Source organism: Ptychodera flava, assembly GCF_041260155.1.
Source record: "Ptychodera flava strain L36383 chromosome 23 unlocalized genomic scaffold, AS_Pfla_20210202 Scaffold_23__1_contigs__length_28996876_pilon, whole genome shotgun sequence".
Lineage (NCBI taxonomy): Eukaryota > Metazoa > Hemichordata > Enteropneusta > Ptychoderidae > Ptychodera > Ptychodera flava.
This window is the reverse complement of record NW_027248277.1, coordinates 7,978,332-8,002,830: the sequence shown is the minus strand read 5'-3', so window position 1 is coordinate 8,002,830 and position 24,499 is coordinate 7,978,332. Positions and strand designations below refer to the sequence as shown.

General features: G+C 39.3%; 3 protein-coding genes across 7 annotated transcripts; all 3 read right to left on the bottom strand.

The window, feature by feature from the left end:
- Nucleotides 1–10,359, bottom strand: LOC139124152 (zinc finger protein 26-like). Of its 4 annotated transcripts, none has more exons than XM_070690294.1 (2): nt 10,150–10,359; nt 1–5,192 (listed from the first exon to the last, which is right to left on the bottom strand). In XM_070690294.1, exon 2 carries the CDS (start codon nt 3,157–3,159, stop codon nt 1,345–1,347), a length of 1,815 nt encoding a protein of 604 aa, XP_070546395.1. In that variant the 5' UTR covers nt 3,160–5,192; nt 10,150–10,359; the 3' UTR covers nt 1–1,344. The 4 variants fall into 2 exon arrangements, with proteins under 4 accessions (XP_070546395.1, XP_070546396.1, XP_070546393.1 ...); XM_070690292.1 differs by having other exon boundaries at nt 10,159–10,359.
- LOC139123732 (zinc finger and BTB domain-containing protein 14-like) lies at nt 3,234–4,369 on the bottom strand. The gene is made up of 2 exons (XM_070689887.1): nt 3,556–4,369; nt 3,234–3,283 (listed from the first exon to the last, which is right to left on the bottom strand). Exons 1-2 carry the CDS (start codon nt 4,367–4,369, stop codon nt 3,234–3,236), a joined length of 864 nt encoding a protein of 287 aa, XP_070545988.1.
- Nucleotides 10,360–12,336: 1,977 nt separating the features above from the next.
- Nucleotides 12,337–19,906, bottom strand: LOC139124151 (zinc finger protein 58-like). 2 transcript variants are annotated; one of them, XM_070690291.1, is made up of 4 exons: nt 19,719–19,897; nt 17,528–17,781; nt 14,515–16,062; nt 12,337–14,199 (listed from the first exon to the last, which is right to left on the bottom strand). In XM_070690291.1, exons 3-4 carry the CDS (start codon nt 16,048–16,050, stop codon nt 13,753–13,755), a joined length of 1,983 nt encoding a protein of 660 aa, XP_070546392.1. In that variant the 5' UTR covers nt 16,051–16,062; nt 17,528–17,781; nt 19,719–19,897; the 3' UTR covers nt 12,337–13,752. The 2 variants fall into 2 exon arrangements, with proteins under 2 accessions (XP_070546392.1, XP_070546391.1); XM_070690290.1 differs by lacking the exon at nt 17,528–17,781 and having other exon boundaries at nt 19,719–19,906.
- Nucleotides 19,907–24,499: the final 4,593 nt, after the last annotated feature.

Genomic DNA, 24,499 nt, shown 5'->3' with positions numbered 1-24,499 from the left:
ATACCCACCAATATACAGACACTTAGACTCATCATATAAGCTCTTTTTGGTATTTATATAAAAACAAAAATACCGTCAAGAACAGTGTGCTCATATTTGGTTTGAATTGGTCCATTCAAGAAATATTTAAACCAGAAAAACAAGAATGGCAAAAGTAAATAAGGTTCGAGAAACTTTAGGTACTTGAGGTCAACTTAAGAAACACGCACAGCAGAGAAATGTTTCAACAGAATCCCTGAACAAGGGCAGGAAATGACTCATTTGTAGGCTGTTTCAGTTACTGCCACCACTCCCACACATAGAAGGTACAACGCATGCAAATGAGGTCATGCCTCATAGAACCTCTCACTTAGATGTGTAGGCTGTTTCAGTTAATACCACCCCTCCCATACATTTGCAGGATTTTCCATTTTTCTTATCTCATTTGCATATTTTTGATACTGACATGTTCATTTGAACAAATTCACATTGCAACCTCTGGGTCTACCTGTACACCAAATGTAAGGTTATAGGTGCGGTGGTTTGGGAGTTTTTGAGTTGGACAGACATACATCTGCACATACTATACAGACATACAGAAGCCACCGACTCACCATATAAGCTCTTTCTAGTATTAATACATTTACCAAATATGAGCTAAAAATTTATCTTTCAGGAATATTATTTACCCATTTACAAATGGTACAGCCATGTTATGAAAGTATTGTTCGTGTACTTTACAGAACAATAGAATTTTCTTAATGTTTGTTATCTAACATTTGCTGCAAAAGATCCTTACATCTGCTTTTTGTTTGGAAGCATTTGGATGATTAGGTTTTTGAGTTCGTGAAATTTTCACTCTCTTCTCTTTCTCAAATTGAAAAATTCCCCGATACAGTTCACATATGTCACAATGGCCATTGTATTGAATTTGAATTAGATTTGGCTTGAAAGGCTGTCAAATAAATGAAATTTTCACTGTCTTCTCCTTGTGCAAGTTTCCCGACACAGTTCAGAATACCTTATATGAAAAGTTACCATTTTGTAGAATTGTAAAACAAGTTATTTATTCATGTGATGGCGTTTAATTAATTGTAATGTCTGACTGAATCCATGCATTATCAAACAAAGTTAACCCTTTGAGCACCAAAGTCAATTTTCATTCCCTTTATAAATATACCCGATTGAGTTAAAATATACCCGATTAAGTTTTTTCAGATTTTTAGCCGAAATTTTCATAAAATACAGTAATAAATGAATGTGATGTCCATTTGATCCAAAATTATCAAAAATATTACAGAAAAAACACAAATATTGGCAAAATTTTGCACTAAAATTTTGCTGGGAAAAAATACAGCCAAAGGGTTAACGCTTTGTCTTTTTCACATTTGACTTGCTGTGAACCAACATATGTGTTTTCAGCAAGTAGCGATGTTTAAACTGCTTCCCGCAAACCTCACACTGCACCCAGTGCTCGCTGTGAAGTACATTCACATGTGCAGTCAGCCGTTTTTTAGTAGCAAATCTTTTCGGACATTTTGGACACTTGTGAGGCTTTTCGCCACCTTTGTGGTGTATTGCCACATGATGTTGCAGATCTTGAGGTGCAGAGCACTTCTTATCACAATGGCTGCATGGATAGGATTGGAAATTGACGTGCATACGCTGTATGTGTGAGTGAAGTGTGTTTGCAGTGGCTACATGCTTACCGCATTCCTTGCATTCAAATTTAGGATTACTGGTGTGACGCCGCATGTGGACTGTCAGACTCCTTTTCCTGACAGTCTTAAAATCACAATAGTCACACTCCAACTCTTTTCCAAAATGTAAAAGTTTATGAGTTCGTAAAGACTCTTTGCATTTCAAGATGACTCCACACACAGTGCAAGTGAAAGCATCATCTGGTTTGTGCATCTGACGATGGGCTTGGAGATGACCATGTTGCAAGAATTGCTTCTTACAAATGTTGCACTCATAGATTTTCATTTTAGCCAAGTGGCTGTCTAGCAAATGTTGTTGCCTTTCTTTGAAAGGGAAACGCATTCCACAAAACTTACATCTGCATGCCAAGCACTTTCCAAGTTTTCGATGAACTTCCAATCCATGGGGTTTTTTGGCCGAGAATCCACACCTTTCACATAAATTGGGTTTACTGTCACAGAACTCTCTGAAGATCTTCTGTATTTTCACTCTGTGATTCTCAAGATCTTCTTCAGACATTAATTTCTGTTTTGGTACCTTTTCTCTTATGAGTTCCCCATCTTGTTCATGTTTCCTTTTATGACCAACATAATCCAAGTGATGCAAAAATTGCTTCTTGCAGACTTGGCACTCATAGGTCTTCACCTTTTCCAAGTGATTGTCAACCAAATTTATCTCTTCCCTTATGAGTTCCCCACCTTGTTCATGTTTCCTCTCGTGACCCACATAATCCAAGTGGTGCAAAAATTGCTTCTTGCAGACTTGGCACTCATAGATCTTCACCTTTTCCAAGTGATTGTCAACCAGATGATCTTTCAAGTCTCTGATCAGAAACTTTTTCCCACAAAAGTGACATTTGCGTCCGGGGCAAGTAGCCTTCTTTTTATGAACTTCCAACCGCTGTCGATTCTTGAATGAACGTCCACAACCTTGACATAAATCTGATTGATTCTCATAAAGTTCCTGAAAGACTTTCAGTATTTTTCCTTTGTGACTATCTGGATCTGCTGCAGAAAATTTCTTGACCAGAAAATATCGTCTTTTTGCAGATGCAAATCTTCTTTTGTTTTTGCTACGGTCTTCTTTCTTTACTTTGGTATTATTACTTTCAGTCACCTCTTTGAATGTCTGCGATGTACAGTTTTTCTCCTTTTCAATCACATCATCTAACAGATGTCCTCTTTTCATGGTTGCCTTTTTTACATTTGACTTGCTGTGAACCAACATATGTGTTTTCAGCCAGTAGCGATGTTTATTTTGCTTCCCACAAACCTCACACTGCACCCAGTGCTCGCTGTGAACTAATTTCACATGTGCAGTCAGCCGTTTCTTAGTAGCAAATCTTTTCGGACATTTTGGACACTTGTGAGGCTTTTCACCACCTCTATGGTGTATTGCCACATGATGTTGCAGATCTTGAGGTGCAGAGCACTTCTTATCACAATGGCTGCATGGATAGGATTGGAAATTGACGTGCATACGCTGTATGTGTGAGATGAAGTGTGTTTGCAGTGGCTACATGCTTGCCACATTCCTTGCATTCAAATTTAGGATTACTGGTGTGACGCCGCATGTGGACTGTCAGACTCCTTTTCCTGACAGTCTTAAAATCACAATAGTCACACTCCAACTCTTCTCCAAAATGTAAAAGTTTATGAGTTCGTAAAGACTCTTTGCATTTCAAGATGACTCCACACACATTGCAAGCGAAAGCATCATCTGGTTTGTGCGTCTGACGATGGGCATGGAGATGACCATGTTGCAAGAATTGCTTCTTACAAATGTTGCACTCATAGATTTTCATTTTAGCCAAGTGGCTGTCTAGCAAATGTTGTTGCCTTTCTTTGAAAGGGAAACGCATTCCACAAAACTTACATCTGCATGCCAAGCAATTTCCAAGTTTTCGATGAACTTCCAATCCATGGGGTTTTTTGGCCGAGAATCCACACCTTTCACATAAATTGGGTTTACTGTCACAGAACTCTCTGAAGATCTTCTGTATTTTCACTCTGTGATTCTCAAGATCTTCTTCAGACATTAATTTCTGTTTTGGTACCTTTTCTCTTATGAGTTCCCCATCTTGTTCATGTTTCCTCTCATGATCCACATAATCCAAGTGGTGCAAAAATTGCTTCTTGCAGACTTGGCACTCATAGATCTCCACCTTTTCCAAGTGATTGTCAACCAAATGATCTTTCAAGTCTCTGATCAGAAACTTCTTCCCACAAAAGTGGCATTCGCGTCCGGGGCAAGTTGCCTTCTTTTTATGAACTTCCAACCGCTGTCGATTCTTGAATGAACGTCCACACCCTTGACATAAATCTGATTGATTCTCATAAAGTTCCTGAAAGAATTTCAGTATTTTTCCTTTGTGACGGTCTGGATCTGCTGGGGAAAATTTCTTGACCTCAAAATATCGTCTTTTTGCAGATGCAAATCTTATTTTGTTTTTGCTACAGTCTTCTTTCATTACTTCAGTGTTATTACAGTCAGGCATCTCTTTGAATGTCTGTGATGTACAGTTTTTCTTCTTTTCAATCACATCATTAGAAAGATATCCTGTTGTCATGGTTGCAATCCCTTTTCTTTTATCATCTGCTGCAAAGTTGTCTTGATTACCATCATTAACATTAACATCACCATCATCATCATCATCATCTTCACCACAACTCTTGTTGCTTAGCAACATAGCAACATCATCTTCCTCACAATTTTCATCCTTTACTTCATCTGCTGCAAAGTTTGACACCATTAGTGTCATCACCTTTGCTCGGATCCTGGTCATCTTCTTCATCACATCTCTTGTTGCTTAGCAACACAGAAACATTACTGCCGAAATCATATTCATCACATGTTGATCTTTGCTCAATATCTGCTATGTTGCCTGTATTTGAAGATGGCTCCTTCACATCTGCTGCTGTAGTAATACCACAGGCATTTTCCCTTGCAGAGAGTTTATCAGGTATGTTGTTATGTGCTGTTAGTGTTACACTTGCCATTGTTGCACTCACTTTACTTTCCTGATTTTCATCCTTTATTTCATCAGCTATACAGGTTGACACCATAGTGTCATCACATTTGTTTGGATCCTGGTCATCTTCTTCATCACATCTCTTGTTGCCTAGCAACAATGCAACATCATTTCTCTCATCATTTTCAATACACACTGATCTTCGCTCAAGATCTGCTGTGTTGCCTGTATTTGCAGATGGCTCTTTAATATCTGTTGCTATGGTAATACAACTAGTATCTTCCCTTGAGGGGTGGTTATCTGGTGTGTGGTTGCACACAGTTTCTGGTTCACTTTTTAACAACACTTTTTGACCATATCCATTTTCTTTTGCAATCCAAAAATTGGTTTGTGTACGCATCACATCCTGTTGTTTTATTTTCAGTCCTGAGGAACAGAAGTCACTCAAGAAGACATCACTTCCCATGTAACTGGAACAGATTCCATCTTCTGAGACAAGGATGAACACCTGACATCCAAGCTTTTCCATTAATTCTTCACCCTGGAAAAAGAATCACAATATTACGTTAAGATTTCACATGCGTACTCGAAACGTTTAAGTAATTGTCATACTCTTTTTTTTTCTGTGAGACACAGGATAGAAATAGGGATGGGGAATAGAAACCACTCCATGGACCACTTAAACACTGCTGTGGATGGAAAAATACCAGAGTTGATAACTGCATCTCAATGCATACTCTGTGAAACCTAATAGTTAACCACGAAAATAGTGTGAATTGGTCACACAAGGGCTCGTTATTTAAAATGGGGGACGTCTGCCGTGGGTAGTACACATTATATGCAAAAAACTGCTTAAACAAATTAAAACATTTTTGTGTCAAATATGTCCCATCAATGATAAAAGGAATTGGAAAAATGTACGTCAAGTTTCCTTTGCCAAGGATGTTTTGCAGTGAATAAAAGCAGGATCTTGTGTAGGAAACAACACCATTTGTTTGGTCTATCAATTTGTCCACCACTTTCTCTGATTACTCTGCCTTCAATTGATAATCTCATTATGTTTGTATGTATATACCTCTCTTTTCTCTCTATATTTATCTAGCTATATGTCTATATATACACATACATATATATATATATATATATATATATATATATATATATATATATATATATATATATATATATATATATATATATATATATATATATATATATATATATACTTAGCGGTCGCGGGGGGGGGCTATGGGGGTGTGGGAGTGGGAGGGGGTGCCCTCCCCCTCTTTTGATTTTGAAGTCTCCAGAATGACTCTCGTGGACCCATTTTACGAATTTTTGGTCAAATCTTGCACACTTTTACATCATGTATGATGTAACAAGGTAGGGGCAGTCAGGTGATCTCTCTTCAGGTATTTTTATTTCTAAAGATTTAACATTTATTATTTGTATAGTCTCGTTTTTTCGATGTACACTGGCCATCATAAACCGGTAACTTCGTCAAAGCCTAATTTTCTGTTCAATAGCCACGCGTGAGAAACTTTAAATTTACTTGTAGAATTGTCCCCATATTTGTCGTAGTTGGAATCGAAGAACAGCAGCTTTTGCTGCACAAATAGAAATTATGAAGGCCAATTTTTGGCTCACTTTGCCATCGAATACATTGCTAAACACAGCTAGGATTTCTTTCTCACTGTCACTCTGAGATAACACGTACTGTACGGTACATTGTTATTTGATTCACGACCCAATGAATTGACATCACTAGTAGCGAAACTTTCGGTTGTTTCAACAGTTTCACTTGAACACGGTTCGCATTCAGTTGTTTCGATAATACTGGAACACGGCTGGCATTGCATGGCTGCGTGGGAACTCGACTCGGTTGTTTTGGTTGCGATTTCCGGAGTAGGACTTGCACTGACACGCTGCTAAAGTGCCGGCAGATTCATCGGCAGATTTTTCACTGAGAGTTTGTTCGGCCTGTTTATCAGAGAAACCACTGAAGAATTTCTTGATACTTGGGCTGTTTATCGCCCGAACATTTACGCTCTGCGTGCAATCTCCGCAAAGTTGACATAGGCTTGTCATGCAAATACAACTGTGTGACTGTACCGAGTCACTCCGAAAGCTAGCCGAACACATGCCGACAATGACGTACCAATAAACCCAAGCGAGGTCAACTGCGACCTGCACGACCTGTGCACTGCATTCCGACAAGCACACGTTACCGCGTACCGATCGCGTATGTAGATTGTTTCAGCGTACTCTTGTTTACAATTCGATTTCGTTTGACTAGGAATTTTTGGGAGTCTGAAAAGACATGAAACTCTATGATTTTTGTAAACTTAGTACTCAACTATTGCCTGATCCCGTAGCGGACTAAATTTAATGTGAGTGGCCATTTCCATGGAATGCACGTATGTATACATCCTCAAACTCGATTACGATTGATTTTTCAGACAGGCAAAGACAAAAAACTGCTGTTTCTCATTGCAGTTACATTTATTTTTAAAGATTTGTGAGAAGATTTTAGCTCTTTTTTTACACTGCAGCAGAAATGACATCGATTTTACATCTACAAATAATTTTCACAGCTGGCAAAATTTTGCTGACAGCTGGTTGTTTTTGCCGGCTGCCGGCTATTTTCTACATCCCTGAAATCGTATCACAAAACTAATTGACATGCATATCTATGATATTGGTCAATGTCCTTGTACCAACTTTGAATAAAATCGATTGAAACATGTCTGAGTTATGGCTCTGTACATGAAAAAATTTTAATAAAATGGCCACCTGGCAGCCATATTGGATCGTATCACAAAACAAATCGACGTACATCTGTATGACATATGAAGTAATCCTTGTAACCAAGTTTAAATGAAATCGCTCCAGACATCTCTGAGATATCTGCTTGAACGGACATACAGACATGTCCAAACCTACTGTATAAGTCCCCACGGACACCGTCCGGGGGGACTAAAAAAAGACATGATGAGTTCTACAGACTCAGTATGCATAAGTCACGTAATCGTGGTACCAAAAAACCCACATGGCTGCAAATACATGCACTTCTATTGACCATTTGCACACCTGGGCTTGTTTGTACCGTGGTCCATTTGAATTCCGGATATGATTCATTGGATGACATTCAAACATTACTCATTTTTCATTGAAGTACCTGACAAACCTTGGAATTGGACAATGTAAAGGTAAAACTGAACCAAAAAATTTTCAGCTTTCCCCAATCCCTCCACTACCCAAAAATTTTTGAATCCCACATGAATTTCTCCAGCGCGCCCCTCCCCCAAATTTTTCTTGAATGCAGCCTTGTGTTAAGTTGATGAACTCTGTTTGAATCTTGGATTGAATGAAGTAACCCAGCTGGGGATATGTGGTTTAAGACAGTCCCCTCCCCATGCCACAAACATTCAAAAGAGAGAGAGAGAGAGAGACAGAGAGACAGAGAGAGAAAGAGAGAGGTGCACAGGAATGCAACACATCATTTTGTAATTGGTACTGATTTACTTTGAATCAGTACCAATGGCTCAGCGACATGTCGCATGCCTCATGCCTCTCATTTCGCATGCCATGTTAAACAGCATCATGGATGGTAAACCCTGGATTCACTGGCAGAACGGTTGGCTGGTAAGCCTATAATTCAATATTCATGATTCATTTTCTGCAGTTTAACCTGTTCACCCCGATTCCCTGTAAACAGGTCCACAATCACCATTGATAACAATCAGATTGGGCTAAACAATGATGATGAAAGGGTTTAAGCTAGACACAGATGCATTTTCACTCCAATTGACTTTTTTGATTCATGTAAAATGATAAATCATTAGGGCTTCAACGGTGCCTTCTTTAAGCATGAAGTAGTACCTGCAATGTGAGTGTTGACGCATTCTACATACAGCAGGACTGGAAAGACATATTGTATGAAAATGTCCCTTCAAAAGTGTTTGCATGAAAAAAGTGACCCTCCCAAAATTTACAAGAGCAACAAACAGTGACCCTCTCCCTATGTGTCACAATCCATATCAATAATATTTAGACCATTTCTCTTGCAGCCATCGTGGGTTTTAACTTTAAAACTGACCTCATTGGCATCAAAATTAACAATCAAATTTCTTTACAAATACTTTGTAGATCATAGAGGGGAGGTTACATTTTTTCCTTCAAAACACCCTTGAAGGATCACTATTTTATGCGCTGCATCGCTTTGAAAAACTCAGGCCCTCCCTCCCTGTAATTTCTATCCAGTCCCTTACTGGGGGACTTTGTGAAGTATGCTGCCACAGAAGCCCCTAGCGGACTGTACCATTATTTTTAGGGGTGCCAAGCAGGTGTGGGGGTTTGAATATAGCTGTTAGACAACAGTTAGACAACACGCTTGCCAACTACAACTACGTGCTAGCTCAGTAAGTTATATATTCTGTCTTCTCAACGCTCTTACAACTAAGTTCAACTAAGTTTTAATTCAAGAAATCCTACATGAGAATATGTAGTTGTTAGAACTTCCTTTCAGTCCATGCACTACAAATGTGTTTGCCTGAGTTGAACTACGTACTGCGATTCAACTATACTTACGGTATAAGTGCTTCTGTAATATAATGTGTGAAGATAGGTGCCAAAATGAATATGTATAATTCACAGCAAAAAGGGGTGCAGCTACTAGACTACAAAATTGTTGTAGAATGTGTGAAGTGGGGTGCCAAATGGCAAAGGACAGTGAAATTTGCATGGAGTGAATATGTCTTTCAATCTTCAGAAATGGCAAATTTTCAGATTTTCAGTGCCAGTACCACTCTATTGCAGTAGTTGGAAAGAAACAAACTGTTCTATGACTTTTTTTCAATCCTCCAAAAAGGGGTATACCATTTACCCTTTCATTAGTATGTGTATTTAGCCCCTCACAACTGTCGGCCACCCCTAAAAATAATGGTACAGTCCGCTGGGTACTTCTGTGGCAGCATACTTGACAAGGTATAACCTATGGCCTTTCGTAAACATACATATCACAGGCACAGTCACCTGTGGTCTATTCCGCTCTGCGTCTATGTGCCCCATAGACGTGTGTACATATGCCTGAGGAGAACCTTCTCGGGCATATGTTGGCATGTATATGGGGCGCATACACGCAGAGCGGAATAGACCACAGGTGACTCTAATTACAGGCCACCACAGGCGCCGTTGTGCTGTGATTTATCAGTGTACATGGATTGATACAGTAAACCTCGATCATTGACTCGTGAATCTTGAATTCTGAATCATATTTAATAAGGCTTACCCACGTTTGGCGCGGGTAGCTGCAGTAATACAGTACAGTAGCTCAAGGTTTGCCTGGGTATTTGGGTCGGCAAAACCTCCAGCTACTGCACTGCACCTAGGCGCTGGAAGTGTCCGAGTTTTAAAACAGTCCACCCACATAATTCCGCATTGTTCAGCCTCCCATTCATGCATAGCCCTCCCAGTAAATAGTAGGCAGTACAACTTACTTCACATACCTGATCGAATAGTTCGTCTATCTTATCAGCCCTTGATAGTTTTGTGTCTGACAAGGTTTGACACTGGGCTATAGTTGTCTGCTCAACCATGGTTATTTCACGTCGTTCCTGACCTCTTCTGAAATTGCCAACAGAAAAACGGCGTGCATTGAGGCAGTAAACGCACCAAGCGTGCACTGGAACCGAAGTCTAGTAAACGGTGCATTTATTGACTGAATGACCTCTGAACTTGTTCAATGCAAGTAATGTCGCTGAGGGCGCACTATAGCCTGCCAAATACTCATCCTCCTTCCATTCTCAGCTCAGGATATCATTATTGATGATAAAAAATAATAAATTTGTCATCATAGTGTGCTTATATAAATACTCAACTGCTATCAAATACTGGCTTCATATTGTACAACTTCCACATTGTAATCTCGCTAAAGAAGCTTTTCTGGAGCAAATGGTAAACAACACTAACAATAGATCCTGGTTTAACTGTTTAAGTGCTTTAATTAAAGAAAATGGAATGGACTTTCTCCTTGATAAAGCTCCATCACTTAAACACCAAAAGTTACAACTGGATTAATGAAAACTCCCTCTATATATCCAGACATATAGAGGGAGTGAATAAGTCTAATCCTAACCCTAACCCTAACTTAAGCCTAAGCCTTAACCCTAACCCTAACCATCGGAAATACATGTCAACAAACAAACAAACAAACAAATAAAAAAATAAACTGCTCTTTATTGACAAATATTAACAAAATAGCTTTTCGCTGTTATTTTATTAAAAATAACAAATAAACAAACACAAACATACACACAAACCAACACAGACACAAATAAACAAGGAGCACGTGTCCCCTGTGCATCATCTAGTGCAATTCCAGTGATAACTTCTCATTCAAGATACATCAACTCATGATTTCAACATTTTTTTGAAGGGAAATCAATCAATGTAAGAATTGTATGCACCGGGTCAAGTTTATTTAGCAACTTTCATGTTCATCATTTCTCTTTCAGACAAATTTGATAATGGTCCCTGCATCAAGAGATGAAGGAACATGGGTCAATGAAGGTCATACTGGAGGAGTAAGTGTATGTTGACGGTGGACGTAACCATGGGTTGCTTGTTTAACATCACTCTCAATGCATACAGATTTATTCAATAAAAAAATTCACACCCTACTAAACCAAATTGAGAATATATGGCAGTTTTTATTTAAATACTTATCATAAATGTCATGTTGAAGACAAAAATCTACAGTAAATTGTACTTCAGGGCTCAAAATTTAATTCTGATGTTGAGCTACCCGAGTTCTCTTTGCATAAACAGCATGGACATGGATGACCCTAAGTAGGGTAACTCTTGAGGCTAAGATTGTGAATGAATAGAATAATGTCATAGACTTAGCCTCGAGTTGGTTGGCCATTCTCAGGTGCACCTATAGCTGTTACTGGCAGGACAGCAATCATGTTTACCCAACTATCTGTGCCACTGTTTGCTAAAGTATATATTATTCAATTTCGCTTGCAGTCCACTGGAAGTTTACTCCTTCAGGTTACTCTGTTTTGATATTTCTATGCTCGCAGACTTGGGGCAAATCTGGATATCTGGTGCAGTAAGTCATAAAAATGATTGAAATAAAATGTAACAAACAATAATGAGACAAAGTAGTCAACTATTTATGATTAACCCTTTGAGTGCTGTAATTTTTCCCACCAAAATTTCAGTGCAACATTTTACAATTTTTATGAATTTTTCTGTAATTTTTTTGATAATTTTGGATCAAATGGACATCACATTTTATTGGCTACAGGTTTTCACCAAAATTTTGGCAAAAATCTGAAAAAATTGACTGGGGCACATTTTATAAAAGTGACAAAAATTGACTTTGGCGCTCAAACGGTTAACAAACTGACTCTAAATCTGAGTACTGTAGTACCAGGGAAACAAGATTGCAAGCAAATGACAACCCATCAGTCTCGCGCTAGACTAGAGGGGCTGCGCAATCAATAAATTTGAAACAATTTTGAAGTTGCCCTTGGGGAAAAAATTATCAAACTATACTTTAAGGAGTGATACAATTGGTTAGAAGCACACTGGCAAATTAAACGTCAAATTCTGACACAGGATGCTAAAAGAAAACAGTAAATCACTAAAAATGGAAATAAAAAGCAACGCTCACTGTGTGCAAATACAATCATCACAACTTTAATGAGTTAGATCAGGATGTCTTCCTGATTTACAGTACTAAAGATATGCATTGGTCACATCGGATATTTTTTTCTGGGAAGATACAGGGTTTCTAATGAAATGGCTGTCAGTCACTTTTGAGGGCATGACACATATCAACTTGAGGATAAAATATCCTCCTAATGATACAAAGAGATTTTAATATCAAAATGTCTTTGTATGTTTTAGTATAGATATGTCAAACATCAAAATAAAGTCACTTTAACACCGAACTCATGTATGAGGAAACTGAAGATACCCCATTGTCATAAAATCTCATCGTTATTTTGTGCTTTCTCCATAAAATGTAAAATTGTCATGTATCCACACCATGTGTAGTGGCATAGGTAGACAGCAACAAGTCTCATTGATTAGCAAAGAGTTTTAAAAGGGTGGTGGTCCTCTGAGCGGCGCTCAAAGGTCGCTAGGGATCCTTACGAATGATATAAACACTGTAACCAAGCTACTTGGCGATTGATGAAAGTTAAAACATATTTGTCTTAATGTACATCATAAAATTTAAATGTCACAGCTACTTTGACATGATGCATCTATATATAGTGCATGAAATACATTGTTTGTAAACAAGAAAGTTGCACATGTGCAGTTCCGACGACCACTTCCCTTTTAAGAAAATATGATGAATATCCCCATCCGAAGTCAGTGTCTGAGGGCGCTGTCTAAAAGCAAGTCAAATACCCCGTAATCACTCTATGATTATACAACGCTTTAGTAACAGTAGCATATTAGACTGATGAGTTCTCAGGAAAAGTGAACTCATGACCTTTTTGACTTTTGACCCTGTTGTGAACCAGCAGACAAGGTTTAAGGAGGGAATGATGTCTAAATGTTTTTCCAGTAAATCTAACACCTCACAGAATGCTCACTGTAACATGCTTTCAGATAGCAGTACAGTAGTATTCTTTGATGAAATCCTTTCACATGTGTGGAACACATGTGAAGGTTTTGTGTATCCTCTATAATGTCCTTTCACATAGTGTTGTAGATCTAAATGCACAGAAACAATTGTTCCCACAGATTGCACTGATATAGGAAACTATCATTAAAAACTGAATATTTCAGAATAGACTGCTTGCACTGACTGAATGCCGAACCAAATGATTACAGTCAAATTTTCCAATAATAGGTTGGTATTGCATGCATTTTTGCAAAACAGTTTCTATGAAAATCTTATAATCACGGTGATAGCACAAACTTCACGGCTTTACCTGAAAGCCAATTAGCCTGTAATTGTCAAGAGATGTTAAAGTTTTCATACAATTACAAATAAACCTCATTTGAACTCAGGTCCATCCGTATGGACTTTGCCTACTGAGATGAAAATCTTGAATGAATCGCTTCTCACAGATATATCACTCATTGATCTCAATCTCTGCTAAACGATTATCAAGGAAATTTTGTTGCTTTTCTTTGACTGGAAAACTTGTTCCACAAAAGTTACACCTGCGTCTCGAGTTAGGCTCCCCTTCATCCAAGCCAATGGGTTTTTTGAACGGAAATCCACACATAGTGCATGCATTCAGGTTGGTCTCAGAACATTTTTGGGACTTTTTCTTTCTTTTTCTCTGTTTCTTTCTCGGCTTTTTGGCAGAAGACTTTGGGTGTACACTGTGTTGCTTTTTAACAGCCTTCCTTTTCTTGGAGTTTCCACGCACTACAGGATTATTGCTTTTTCTTTTGTTCGATGTCTTTTGCTGATTAGCTGTCTTTTCTCTATCTATAGATGACTGATTTGTATCTGTTACTATGGTAACAATACTTGCCAATTCAGATGTACCATTCTGACTTGTGTCTGTCATCTGAAAAGATAAAAAGATGAGAAAGTTCAGTAAATTCTCCATGGCATTCAAACTCACAATGTACAGCACCCGATCACCTAGCGAAGACGTCACAGTCAAAACAGCTCAGCAATATCACAATTTCAAATTCTTGCTGTGGTGAGAAGTTGACTTTCTACCCACAATGCATTTCAACATCACATAGTTTGCCCCTAGTACAAGACAAAAGCCATTTAAGACAGCAATAATTGTGGTTACAACCACTTTGACATTGTTATACGGGTTTTTCATCTCTGACCCAATAATAACTAATCTAGGACAGAATCAACACTTTACCTTTTTGACTTCTGACCTCTCGTGAACTCTAAGATGACGTTTAAGCCTCGAATGATGTCGAAACTCTTTCAGGCAAATCTGACACTTTACAGGGTGTTCGCTGTGAACCACTCTCAAATGGGCGTTCAGCAGTTTCTTTGTATGGAATCCTTTGTCACACTTTTCACATGTCAGAAGATTTCTGTCGCCACTGTGGTGCCGTTCCACATGATGTTGCAGCTCCCATGGCACACAAAACTCTTGATCACAATCACTGCATGGATATTTTAATTTGATGTGGAACCGCTGGATATGCTTCCGTAGACTGTTTGAGTTGAGTAACTGCTTACCACATTCCTTGCACTGTAATTTAGATTTGTCAATGTGGCGCTGCATGTGTCCTGTCAGATCACATTTCCTGACAGTCTTATAATCACAGTAGTCGCACTTGAATTTCTTTCCCTCATGCATAAGTTTATGAGTTGCTAAACAATGCTCAGTTTTTAAGGTACGTCCACAAATATCACACATATAAGTTTTCTCTGGTTCATGAATCTGAAGGTGACAACTAAGCTCCATACGTTGTAAGAATTGTTTCTCACAGACGTGGCACTCATAGATTTTAATTTCCGCAACATGTTTATCGAGCAGATGTTTTTGCCATAGCTTAAATGGAAAGCTTACTCTACAAAATTTACATCTACGTCCCGGGCATGGCGCCCTATGTTGATGAACTTCCAATCCATGGGGATTTCTAAAAGAAAATCCACACTTGTCACATAAATTTGGTTTTGTCTCATAAAATTTCTTGAATACCTTCTGTATTCCTCTGCGGTGTTTATCTGGGTCACTTGGGGAAAATTTGTAGTACCGGTGTCTAAGACGACGTTGTTTTTCACCTGTTTTCCTCTTTCTACGCAGTTTTTTCACAAATTCTGTATTATTTCTCGGTGTGATCTCTTTCTCTGATGGACATCTTTCTTCCCTTTCCATCATGTCATTAACAGGAGATACAGTCTCTTTCTCCACTGGACAATTTTCTGTCATTTCTCCTACGTCATTTTCTGAACATATAGTCTTGGTAGCATTGTTATTACTTTCATGCTTTACGTCCTCCAAAGTGAGGTTTGGCAGCACTGTATTGTCATCATCGTTTGAAATACTGTTATCCTCCCTCTCACAACTCTCGTTACTTGGCAACAGTGCATCACCCCCTTCCTCATGTTCTGACCTTTGCTCAATATCTGTCGACACATTGGTACCTGTGACTATGGTAACACTAGCCGTATTTTCCTTCATTGAGCAGCTAGCTGGCATCTTATCGTACGAAGTCTGCAGTACACTTCTCAGTAATATTTGTTGTCCATATCCATTGTCCTCTGCAATCCAATAATTCATTTGCGTCTCACTGTTTTTCCTTGTTCTTGGAACATCCTGTGGTTTCATTTTCAGTCCTGAAGAGCAGAACTCTTTCAAGAGAACTTCACTTCCCATATAACTGGAACAGATTCCATCTCCTGAGACAAGGATAAACACCTGACATCCAAGCTTTTCCATTAATTCTTCACCCTGGAAAAAGATACACAATTTTATGTTGACTGATATTCCACATGGGTAATAAGAATGTTTATAAAGTAATCTTCATACATATTCTATTTTCTTCCATAATAGAGGAAGGATAGAAATAGGGAAGGGAAAACCTGTCCATGGACCACTAGGCGCCTCCCATGGATGGGAAAAACCCAAGAGTTGAAGACTGGATCTTACTGTGAACCCTGTGAAACAGCATAGTAGAGAGAGATGGTCCATGCATGGCGGCACTACCAAATAGCTCCATGGTCCATATACAGCATGATGGATGTTAAATCCTGGATGCTCCTTGTTGGAATGGTTGGCGGGGAAGTGTCAGAGTGTTAAAACAGCCCACCCAACATTCCGCTGTTAAATGGCAGAACAGGTTCATGGAGGTAGCCATATTGTTCTACCTCCACCTGCATGCATAGCCCTCCCTAGCTGCAAAATGGAAGCTCACCAGTGAGGCGGTCGGTGAGTTTTGGTTTTTGTGACCTCGCTCACCAGTAGAGCTACAATGCTGACGGCCCTGTTGCCTTCAAAATAAGCGCGCCACACATAGGCAGCATTTTTATATGAAATCTCACATATTAGAGAGTGCAGCGCGAGTGGCCGCAGGTCGATCGTGAAACGAGCATTCAGACTAATGCGTGTACATGAATATATTTAGAATTTGAATCTATTATACCTACGAGTTTGAAAAGAGTGCGATTCCGGTTGTTTAAATGGACGTGGCCATTTTGACTACTTTGTCAAAGATTACATAGAATTAAAGATCTCATCTATCACAAATCTTAATTGACAATGTGTTTTCCTGACGAAAGAATCTCTCTGAGAGAAATTTAGTTCGAAATGATTATTTTCGATTACTTTGGAAAGCTGGTTTCTGTTACCACTGTGCACTGCCATTTTGAAACAAGCCAACTCTCGTGAGAACGAACGGCCAACTCAAGTGGGAAATAAATATCGTGTTCTCAGCCCTGTTAAAATAAACTGACCTGAATCATTATTAATTTTTGTTGTTGAACTTAGCATTTCTGAGTTAAACTGCTATAGTCTATTGTTATTCTAGAAAACAATTGACAGCCATATACCCTTTATGGCAAAAATGTGTAACAATTAGCATGCTATTGCATGCTAACATCGGTGTAGATACACCTTACGCTGCAGTCACTCTCAGGTCAGACGTGTTACATATACTGCATTTGGTCATACCGATTGAACACTACTGAAGACTAAACACTATATATACTACAATAAGCTTGTCCCTTATGAGCTTTGGTATTTGTTCAAGCACGTTGATCGCTTTCCATAAACACTGAGTGTGTTTCTGGGAGCCGCCATTTACCGTATACCAGAAGTAGGTAATGGCTCCTCCAAGATTTTTTTTGAATACGATTGACGTGTGTGAACAAATACCAAACCTAATAAACCACAAGGGTAGTGTACGGTAGTTTATTACCTCACGTATTATTCAGGTACTGTGATTGGCTGAGCCTCACTCACGTGATATACCGGTAGAACAAAAAGTGACAGAACATGGCTTATGTGATATATCCCTGTCACGTGCGCTGATATAGCCCTGTCGCGTGCGCTGATACAGCCCTGTCGCGTGCAGTGATATAGCCTGCTACCACTTTCTGGAATACCGCGCGTCCTTTCTGTGCGTACCATATCATCGAGTACATTTGCTTTGTATTTTCTGTAAAGTAATGGCTTTTGAAAAGATACAAGAAATTAGCTTGACCTGAAGTACAAGACGACGTTTAGTACATTAAACTAGAAAAGCTCGAACAACACTGTCTTCGTTTTTAGACGTTAATTCAACTTCATGTAGCATTGCGATCGAGCAACAAATAGAACGTTTCACTGTGGACGAGTCTCGATCGACACTTGACTGCATTCTGAGCAAAGTTTCGAAAATAAGTGTTTGTTCGGCTCAGGCATCATCAATATTACCGTCATGAGCACCATCCCTTGGGCGGGCAACAAATCGTGATCTTGCCCTTGCTGGCGTGTGTTATTATTTAAATAGTCTCAGTTTAGTCTACAGTAGTGATAAATCGGTATGACCAAATGCAGTAAATACGTGGGAGTTCACATGCGGCGGGTTTATTTTGAAAGCTACAGGGCGTTCGGCATTGTAGCTCTACTGGTGAGCAAAGTCGCAAAAACCAAAACTCACTGACCGCCTCACTGTAGAGCTACAGTTTTGCAACTAAGCCCTCCTGGTAGACAGTATTATAACACGCCACATGCTCATTCCCTGTTGCGATTGGCCAGGATACGTCACGTGATGAGAAAATAGATACCACTAGTCCCCACCGGATCGACAAAAGTGACGTCAGAGGGTATTTTTTGAAAAGCTATTTCCCCAGGGAAATAGTTGTGACCAAATTTGGAAAAGTGCCTGGTCACGTGATCGTAGTGTCGTCTGCAGCTTTGCAACAATGGCGGGTCACTAGAACTTTATGTTCTTCTGGAATAGGTTACGACACATTCTCTATAACAGATTTTCCAACATTTTCCAACATTCCAACAGCGTAGGAACTTGAACAGCTCATCGATGGAAAAGATTGAAGTGCAACTAAGGATGTCGCTAGGTATGCTTAGAATATTTTTTGAAAGAAAGTGGTACCATGTACAACTGTAACCGCTGTGGAAATATCGCCCAGGAAACTTGTCACAATAGATTGGTGCGGTGCAAAATATCAAAACACATTAAAAACTATATAACAATACAACATGAGCATGTGGTGTGTTATAAAACACCTATAGCCTGGTCTTTATTCGGGCTATAGCGCTCGTCTATTACCCCTCGTGGCCGTGTGTTACCAGAAACACATCGCTATACCCCTCGGCCTACGGCCTTGGGGAATAGCGATGTGTTTCTGGTAACAAGGCATTCTACTCAATGATGAAAGCAAACGGTCACTGATGCAACCAATAATATTTATTTATTTGTACTGGTTGCATTTTTTCAGTGACGGTTGCGTTGCTGCATTAAGCACAATCACCTGTGTTCTATTCCGCTCTGCGCCTGAGCGCCCCATATCTCAGGCATATGTACTCATATCTATGGGGCGCATTAGCTGCAAAATTGTAGCGCTACGGTGAGGCGGTCGGTGATTTTTGGTTTTGCGACTTCGCTCACCAGTAGGGCTACAATGCCGATGGCCCTGTAGAGGTGAAAATAAGCGCACCCCACTGGACAAGGCGTGTTGATGTGAAATGCTGCATATTTACTGCATTTGTTTGTACTGATTTATCACTACTGAAGACTCAATACTATACTTCACTAATTTTGTCGTTTATTGGGTTTTGAATTTGTTCAAACACGTCGATCGCGTTCCATAAAGATTGGGCGTGCGTTGGGCATCGGTGTTTCAGGGAGCCGCCATTACCGGAAGTTGGTAATCACATCAACACGCCTTGTTCAATGGGGTGCGCTTATTTTCACCTCTACAGGGCCATCGGCCTTGTAGCGCTACTGGTGAGCGAAGTCGCAAAAACCAAAAATGACCGACCGCCTCACCGTAGCGCTACAATTTTGCAGCTATGGGGCGCATATGCACAGAGCGGAACCGAAAAGAACACAGGTGATTGTGCATGATGAGTGGACTGGCTAGACTGCAAGAACTTACTTCACATACCTGATCGAATAGTTCGTCTATCTTGTCTGTCCGTGATAGTTTTGTGTCTGACAAGGTTTGACACTGGGCTATAGTTGTCTGCTCACCCATGGTTATTTCACGATTTGAGCTCTTCTGCTAACAGAAAAACGGCGTTCACCGAGACGAACAAGGCCTGTGTACTGTATGGCAGCCTGGTAAGCATTCGTTGAATTATGACCTCTGACCTAGGTTAATACAAGTCTTGTCGCCGAGGGCGCACTATCGCCTGCCAAATATGTTTCTGAGGCCGAACAAAAAAATTGTGTTGTTCCGATTACCCGACCCGCCCTACTTTTTACCTGCCGACCCTAAACTTTTTAGAGCTACGTAAACACAGAAGTAAAAAAGGAAGAAAAATTGCTTAAAATCACGCTTCGTTACTTGGCATTTGATTTTTGCTTGAACGATGATGTCTTTTATGTATGTATATAGGCTATGATACATTTTCCGGAAATGTTGTGGCCAGTGTTTGACCGCCCTCAAACCCTGAAAAATGCATATTTGAAAAGAAAAATATTTTGGAAAAAAAATTCCTGCCCACCTACCTACCCTATTTTTGATAACCATCATCGAAACAGCACAATTTATTTTTTTGGCCTTATCCTTCAATTCTCAGCTCAGGTTGTGTATATTTGTATAACGTTTAATATTAGTCACGGTATTTACGAATAAATAAATAAATGAATTATTGATAATAAAAAGTAATAAATCAACTGCTCTCCCTACACAGGCGATTGTGCAGTACCTTGGTCAAAACTTAGTCAAAGGCCGCATATGAAGCGTGGCGCCGAAGCTCAGTACAATAGTGAGCGTACCGACATTGATTTAAGACTGGTACGTCCAAGATTCGGCCAACAAGAAACCACTTTGCAACTTCAAAAAAGAAAATTGAAATGGGGCTAATTTTCAATTTTCAAATGGTTTTATCATCTTGATTATTATATTAAGCCTATGTTTAAATAATCCCTGACAAAACGCGGCCAATCTGTTTACCCCAACGAAATTTTAATAAAGAAATTTGAAAATAGATTTTTTGTTGATTTTGCTTGTACGCTAAAATCTATTGAATATTGAAATATACTCATATTTCTATTTCCTATTTCTAATATAAGAGTATGATTACAAAATAAGCATAATGGTAATCATTTTATTGTTCTGCGGTATTATTACTTTTCGCGCATGCAATGCCTGTACTAAATTTAGTTTGGCGGGCCATTGAGGGGTAAACATCACGTGCCCTAGTCATTCAAGTTAGAATAGTTGGATGACATTTTTGATCTGCCCTCTCTCGTTTCGAGGTAATTACGCCAGTGCTGCACGTACCACAAGGGTCAGTGTATCTTGACGTCAAAATCTTTTCAATTCGCGGGATAATTTTGATACATTTTTGATACAATGTAATCATTATTTAATTACGTCGGACTCCCTTAGCTTTCTGGGTTGGCGGCACTACATGTCATTGCGCATGTCTGACCTAATTGAAAATAGGAAATAGTCTGCATTTCCTATTTTCAATTTACGCTAAAACAGGGCGATTGGCCGCTCTCTGAATTTCTCTGCCACGCAGTAGCACCATAATGCTTATTTCGAAATGATAAATTGATATTGAAAATAGAAAAAAAGAAATAGGGTATATTTCAATATGCAACAGATTTTAGCCTAGCATGAAAATCAACAAAAAATCTGTTTTCTAATTCCTTTATTAAAATTTCGTTGCGATAAACAGATTGGCCGCGTTTTGTCACCGATTTTAAATGTAAAATCTTTGGTCTGAGATATAGGAAACCGGTGTACCGTATACTGCCGTGAGGATGGTACTTGCAGCCATATGAAAATTGAAAAGTAGCCCCATTTCGATTTATCAGGAGTGGAACTAATTTTGGATAATTGGATGATGAAGTAGTGTCGATTTCATCTGCAAATGTAACTTCATCTGCTTTTCTTTTTACATTACACACTTGTTTTTTTTTTGAGTAATTTGCAATATTGCAACACTCAGTTATATGGCACCTGACATTTTTGAGAAATTTGCAAAATATGAAAATCCAATTATCCCAAATTAGTGCCAATCGTTTTTCTTTTTTGAAGGTGCAAATTGTTTTATTGGATCGCCGAAATGTGCCATGGATTGCTGAAGCTTCTCCTTGCATACATTTGTTGAACCTTGGGGCACTAACCTTTATAAAAGTTTTAGCTTCCAAATCTTGTTCCAAGCTTGTGCAATAACCTTGGACCGAACTTTACGGACAAGCTTTTTTCCTCCTCGTTTCTACTGTAGCTTTTGGGTCCCTTGACCCAGCATTTGACCTAAGGGTTGTTTTTTGCTCAGTTTAGGGAGCCGATGTTGCTTCCGAGTCTTGGCAAATTATTGGTTTGAAAGTTATGATCACATGTAAGTAAAAATATATACAAGTAATCAGGTTTTGGATAAAATAAACATACCAACGCGTTGGAAATTTGTTCGCGTTGAGACCGACGTACATCGCGACACGGACATCTTTTATCCAGAGCGCCCGTTGCTTTCATGTCGTTTGGTCTGCTGAAGAGTACGGCTTGGTCAACTGCATCATGACTTTTATGAATTGACCGCTATACGACAAGTTTCTTGTTGATAAGGGTTAATACCGATGTACTGAATTATATCGAGTATAGACATAAATGGGCCACAAAAATCCGACAACACTTATGAAAATACACGACAAAGAAGGTGCACACACCACATTTTACGATTTGTAGTGCGACTATAGCATGTGTATAGCATATTACTAGTTAAACGATATCCCAAGAAAGACAAACTTTCATGTAGGTCGTTAAAACAAGGTTAGTTATATTTAGGCAAGCCCGTGACGAAAATATACGAGCAGACGATATACATGTAATAACTTCGAAATGTTTTATCCGTTACTATATAATAAAACAATCGCGGGTTGCACACTGTCGCCCCAGCGTTTTCTTACCGCCGTTCTCGAATACCAGAACACAGAGGAATGGGGTTTTTAGCCCCCGCTTTCTCTGTACTGCCAAGAACACTATGGTGCACAAATTAGATGCTAACAATCTAAATTTTTCACGAAATGTGATTTATTCCATACTCTCGCGAGATCTCACAATTTCACGCACGGAGTGCTTTTATCGCCTGTATCCAACAAAATGCCTTTCTCGGGACAGGATTTTACATGCTTTACCTGGAGAGTCGTAGAAGTAACATCGTTTATCTCAGTTGGCTTAAAACCTTTTCTATCAGGTAACATTGACTCCGATTTGTCTGTCCCCATGGGACGATCGCGTCTTGTGCTGATGGAATACCAGATGTACCTGTCCCCCGGTGATCACCCCTACTTGGTACTCGAAGGAAATTTGGCAAAATGAAAATTACACATGGTCGTCAGTTTCGCGTGTCCAGTGCACCCAGCCATTTTCTTTTACACCAAAAACTAAATAGTATTCTTATTATGACGTGAAAACCACGAAATGCACGTGAATCAGTTCTAATACAGTCAACATGTATACCGCGCTATGTCAGTGCGGTGAGTCACCCCCTGATGGCGTTCAATCCTCGCCAAAATTTTGAGTTCGTTTGATAAAAGACGACCTTTCGTGAAAATCGGGCGAAAATTATTGAATCCACGATCGTTCCGGGTTTAGATACAAAATTATTATACTCCTGTGACGCGTCGAGCGTGAGGTAGAGGTGAACTCAGTAGTCCCCTGTGGTCTATATCCGCTCTGCGTCTATGCGCCCCATGGTGTGTGTACATATATGCCTATGTACACACGTCTATGGGGCGCATAGACGCAGAGTGGAATAGACCACAGTGGACAGTGAGAAGAATTCCCTCTATTCAGCTTGAGCGAGTAGTTTTTCCCTCCGTTTACAAGGTCAAGGAAATTTCCCAAGAGCGTGCGTGTAAATCGCGCATTGCTGACTGCATCTGTCTGGCCGGCCATATATATATATATATATATATATATATATATATATATATATATATATATATATATATATATATATATATATATATATATATATATATATATATATATATATATATATATATATATATATATATATATATACACATACATACACGTCTATGGGGCGCATAGACGCAGAGCGGAATAGACCACAGTGGACTGTGAGAAGAATTCCCTCTATGCAGCTTGAGCGAGTAGTTTTTCCCTCCGTTTACAAGGTCAAGGAACTTTCCCAAGAGCGTGCGTGTAAATCGCGCATTGCTGACTGCATCTGTCTGGCCGGCCACGGACAGTGACAGCACGACATGTGTTGTGGTGTGTGTGTGTGTGTGTGTGTGTGTGTGTGTGTGTGTGTGTGTGTGTATATATATATATATATATATATATATATATATATATATATATATATATATATATATATATATATATATGAGAGAGAGAGAGAGAGAGAGAGAGAGAGAGAGAAGAGAGAGAGAGAGAGAGAGAGAGAGAGAGAGAGAGAGATCAAAGAAATAAGTTTTTGGATCCCATTTCTATAAATGCCCATCAAGTATGCATAGCATGGTTACCCCGCTGTATAAGACCCTGGGTCAGTGTTTATGTTGGAAATATCGTATCGGCGCTCTGACACATTGACCTGATGAGGTGTGTGTTCTGTGCTTCAGCACGCCAAGTTTGGTATAAATTATTATGACTATTATTCTGCAGTCGTACAGTAAATTACTTCTCTTCGCTAGTCGGCTTCCGTACGACTGCAGTTGTAAAATTATGAGAAAAAATGTGGC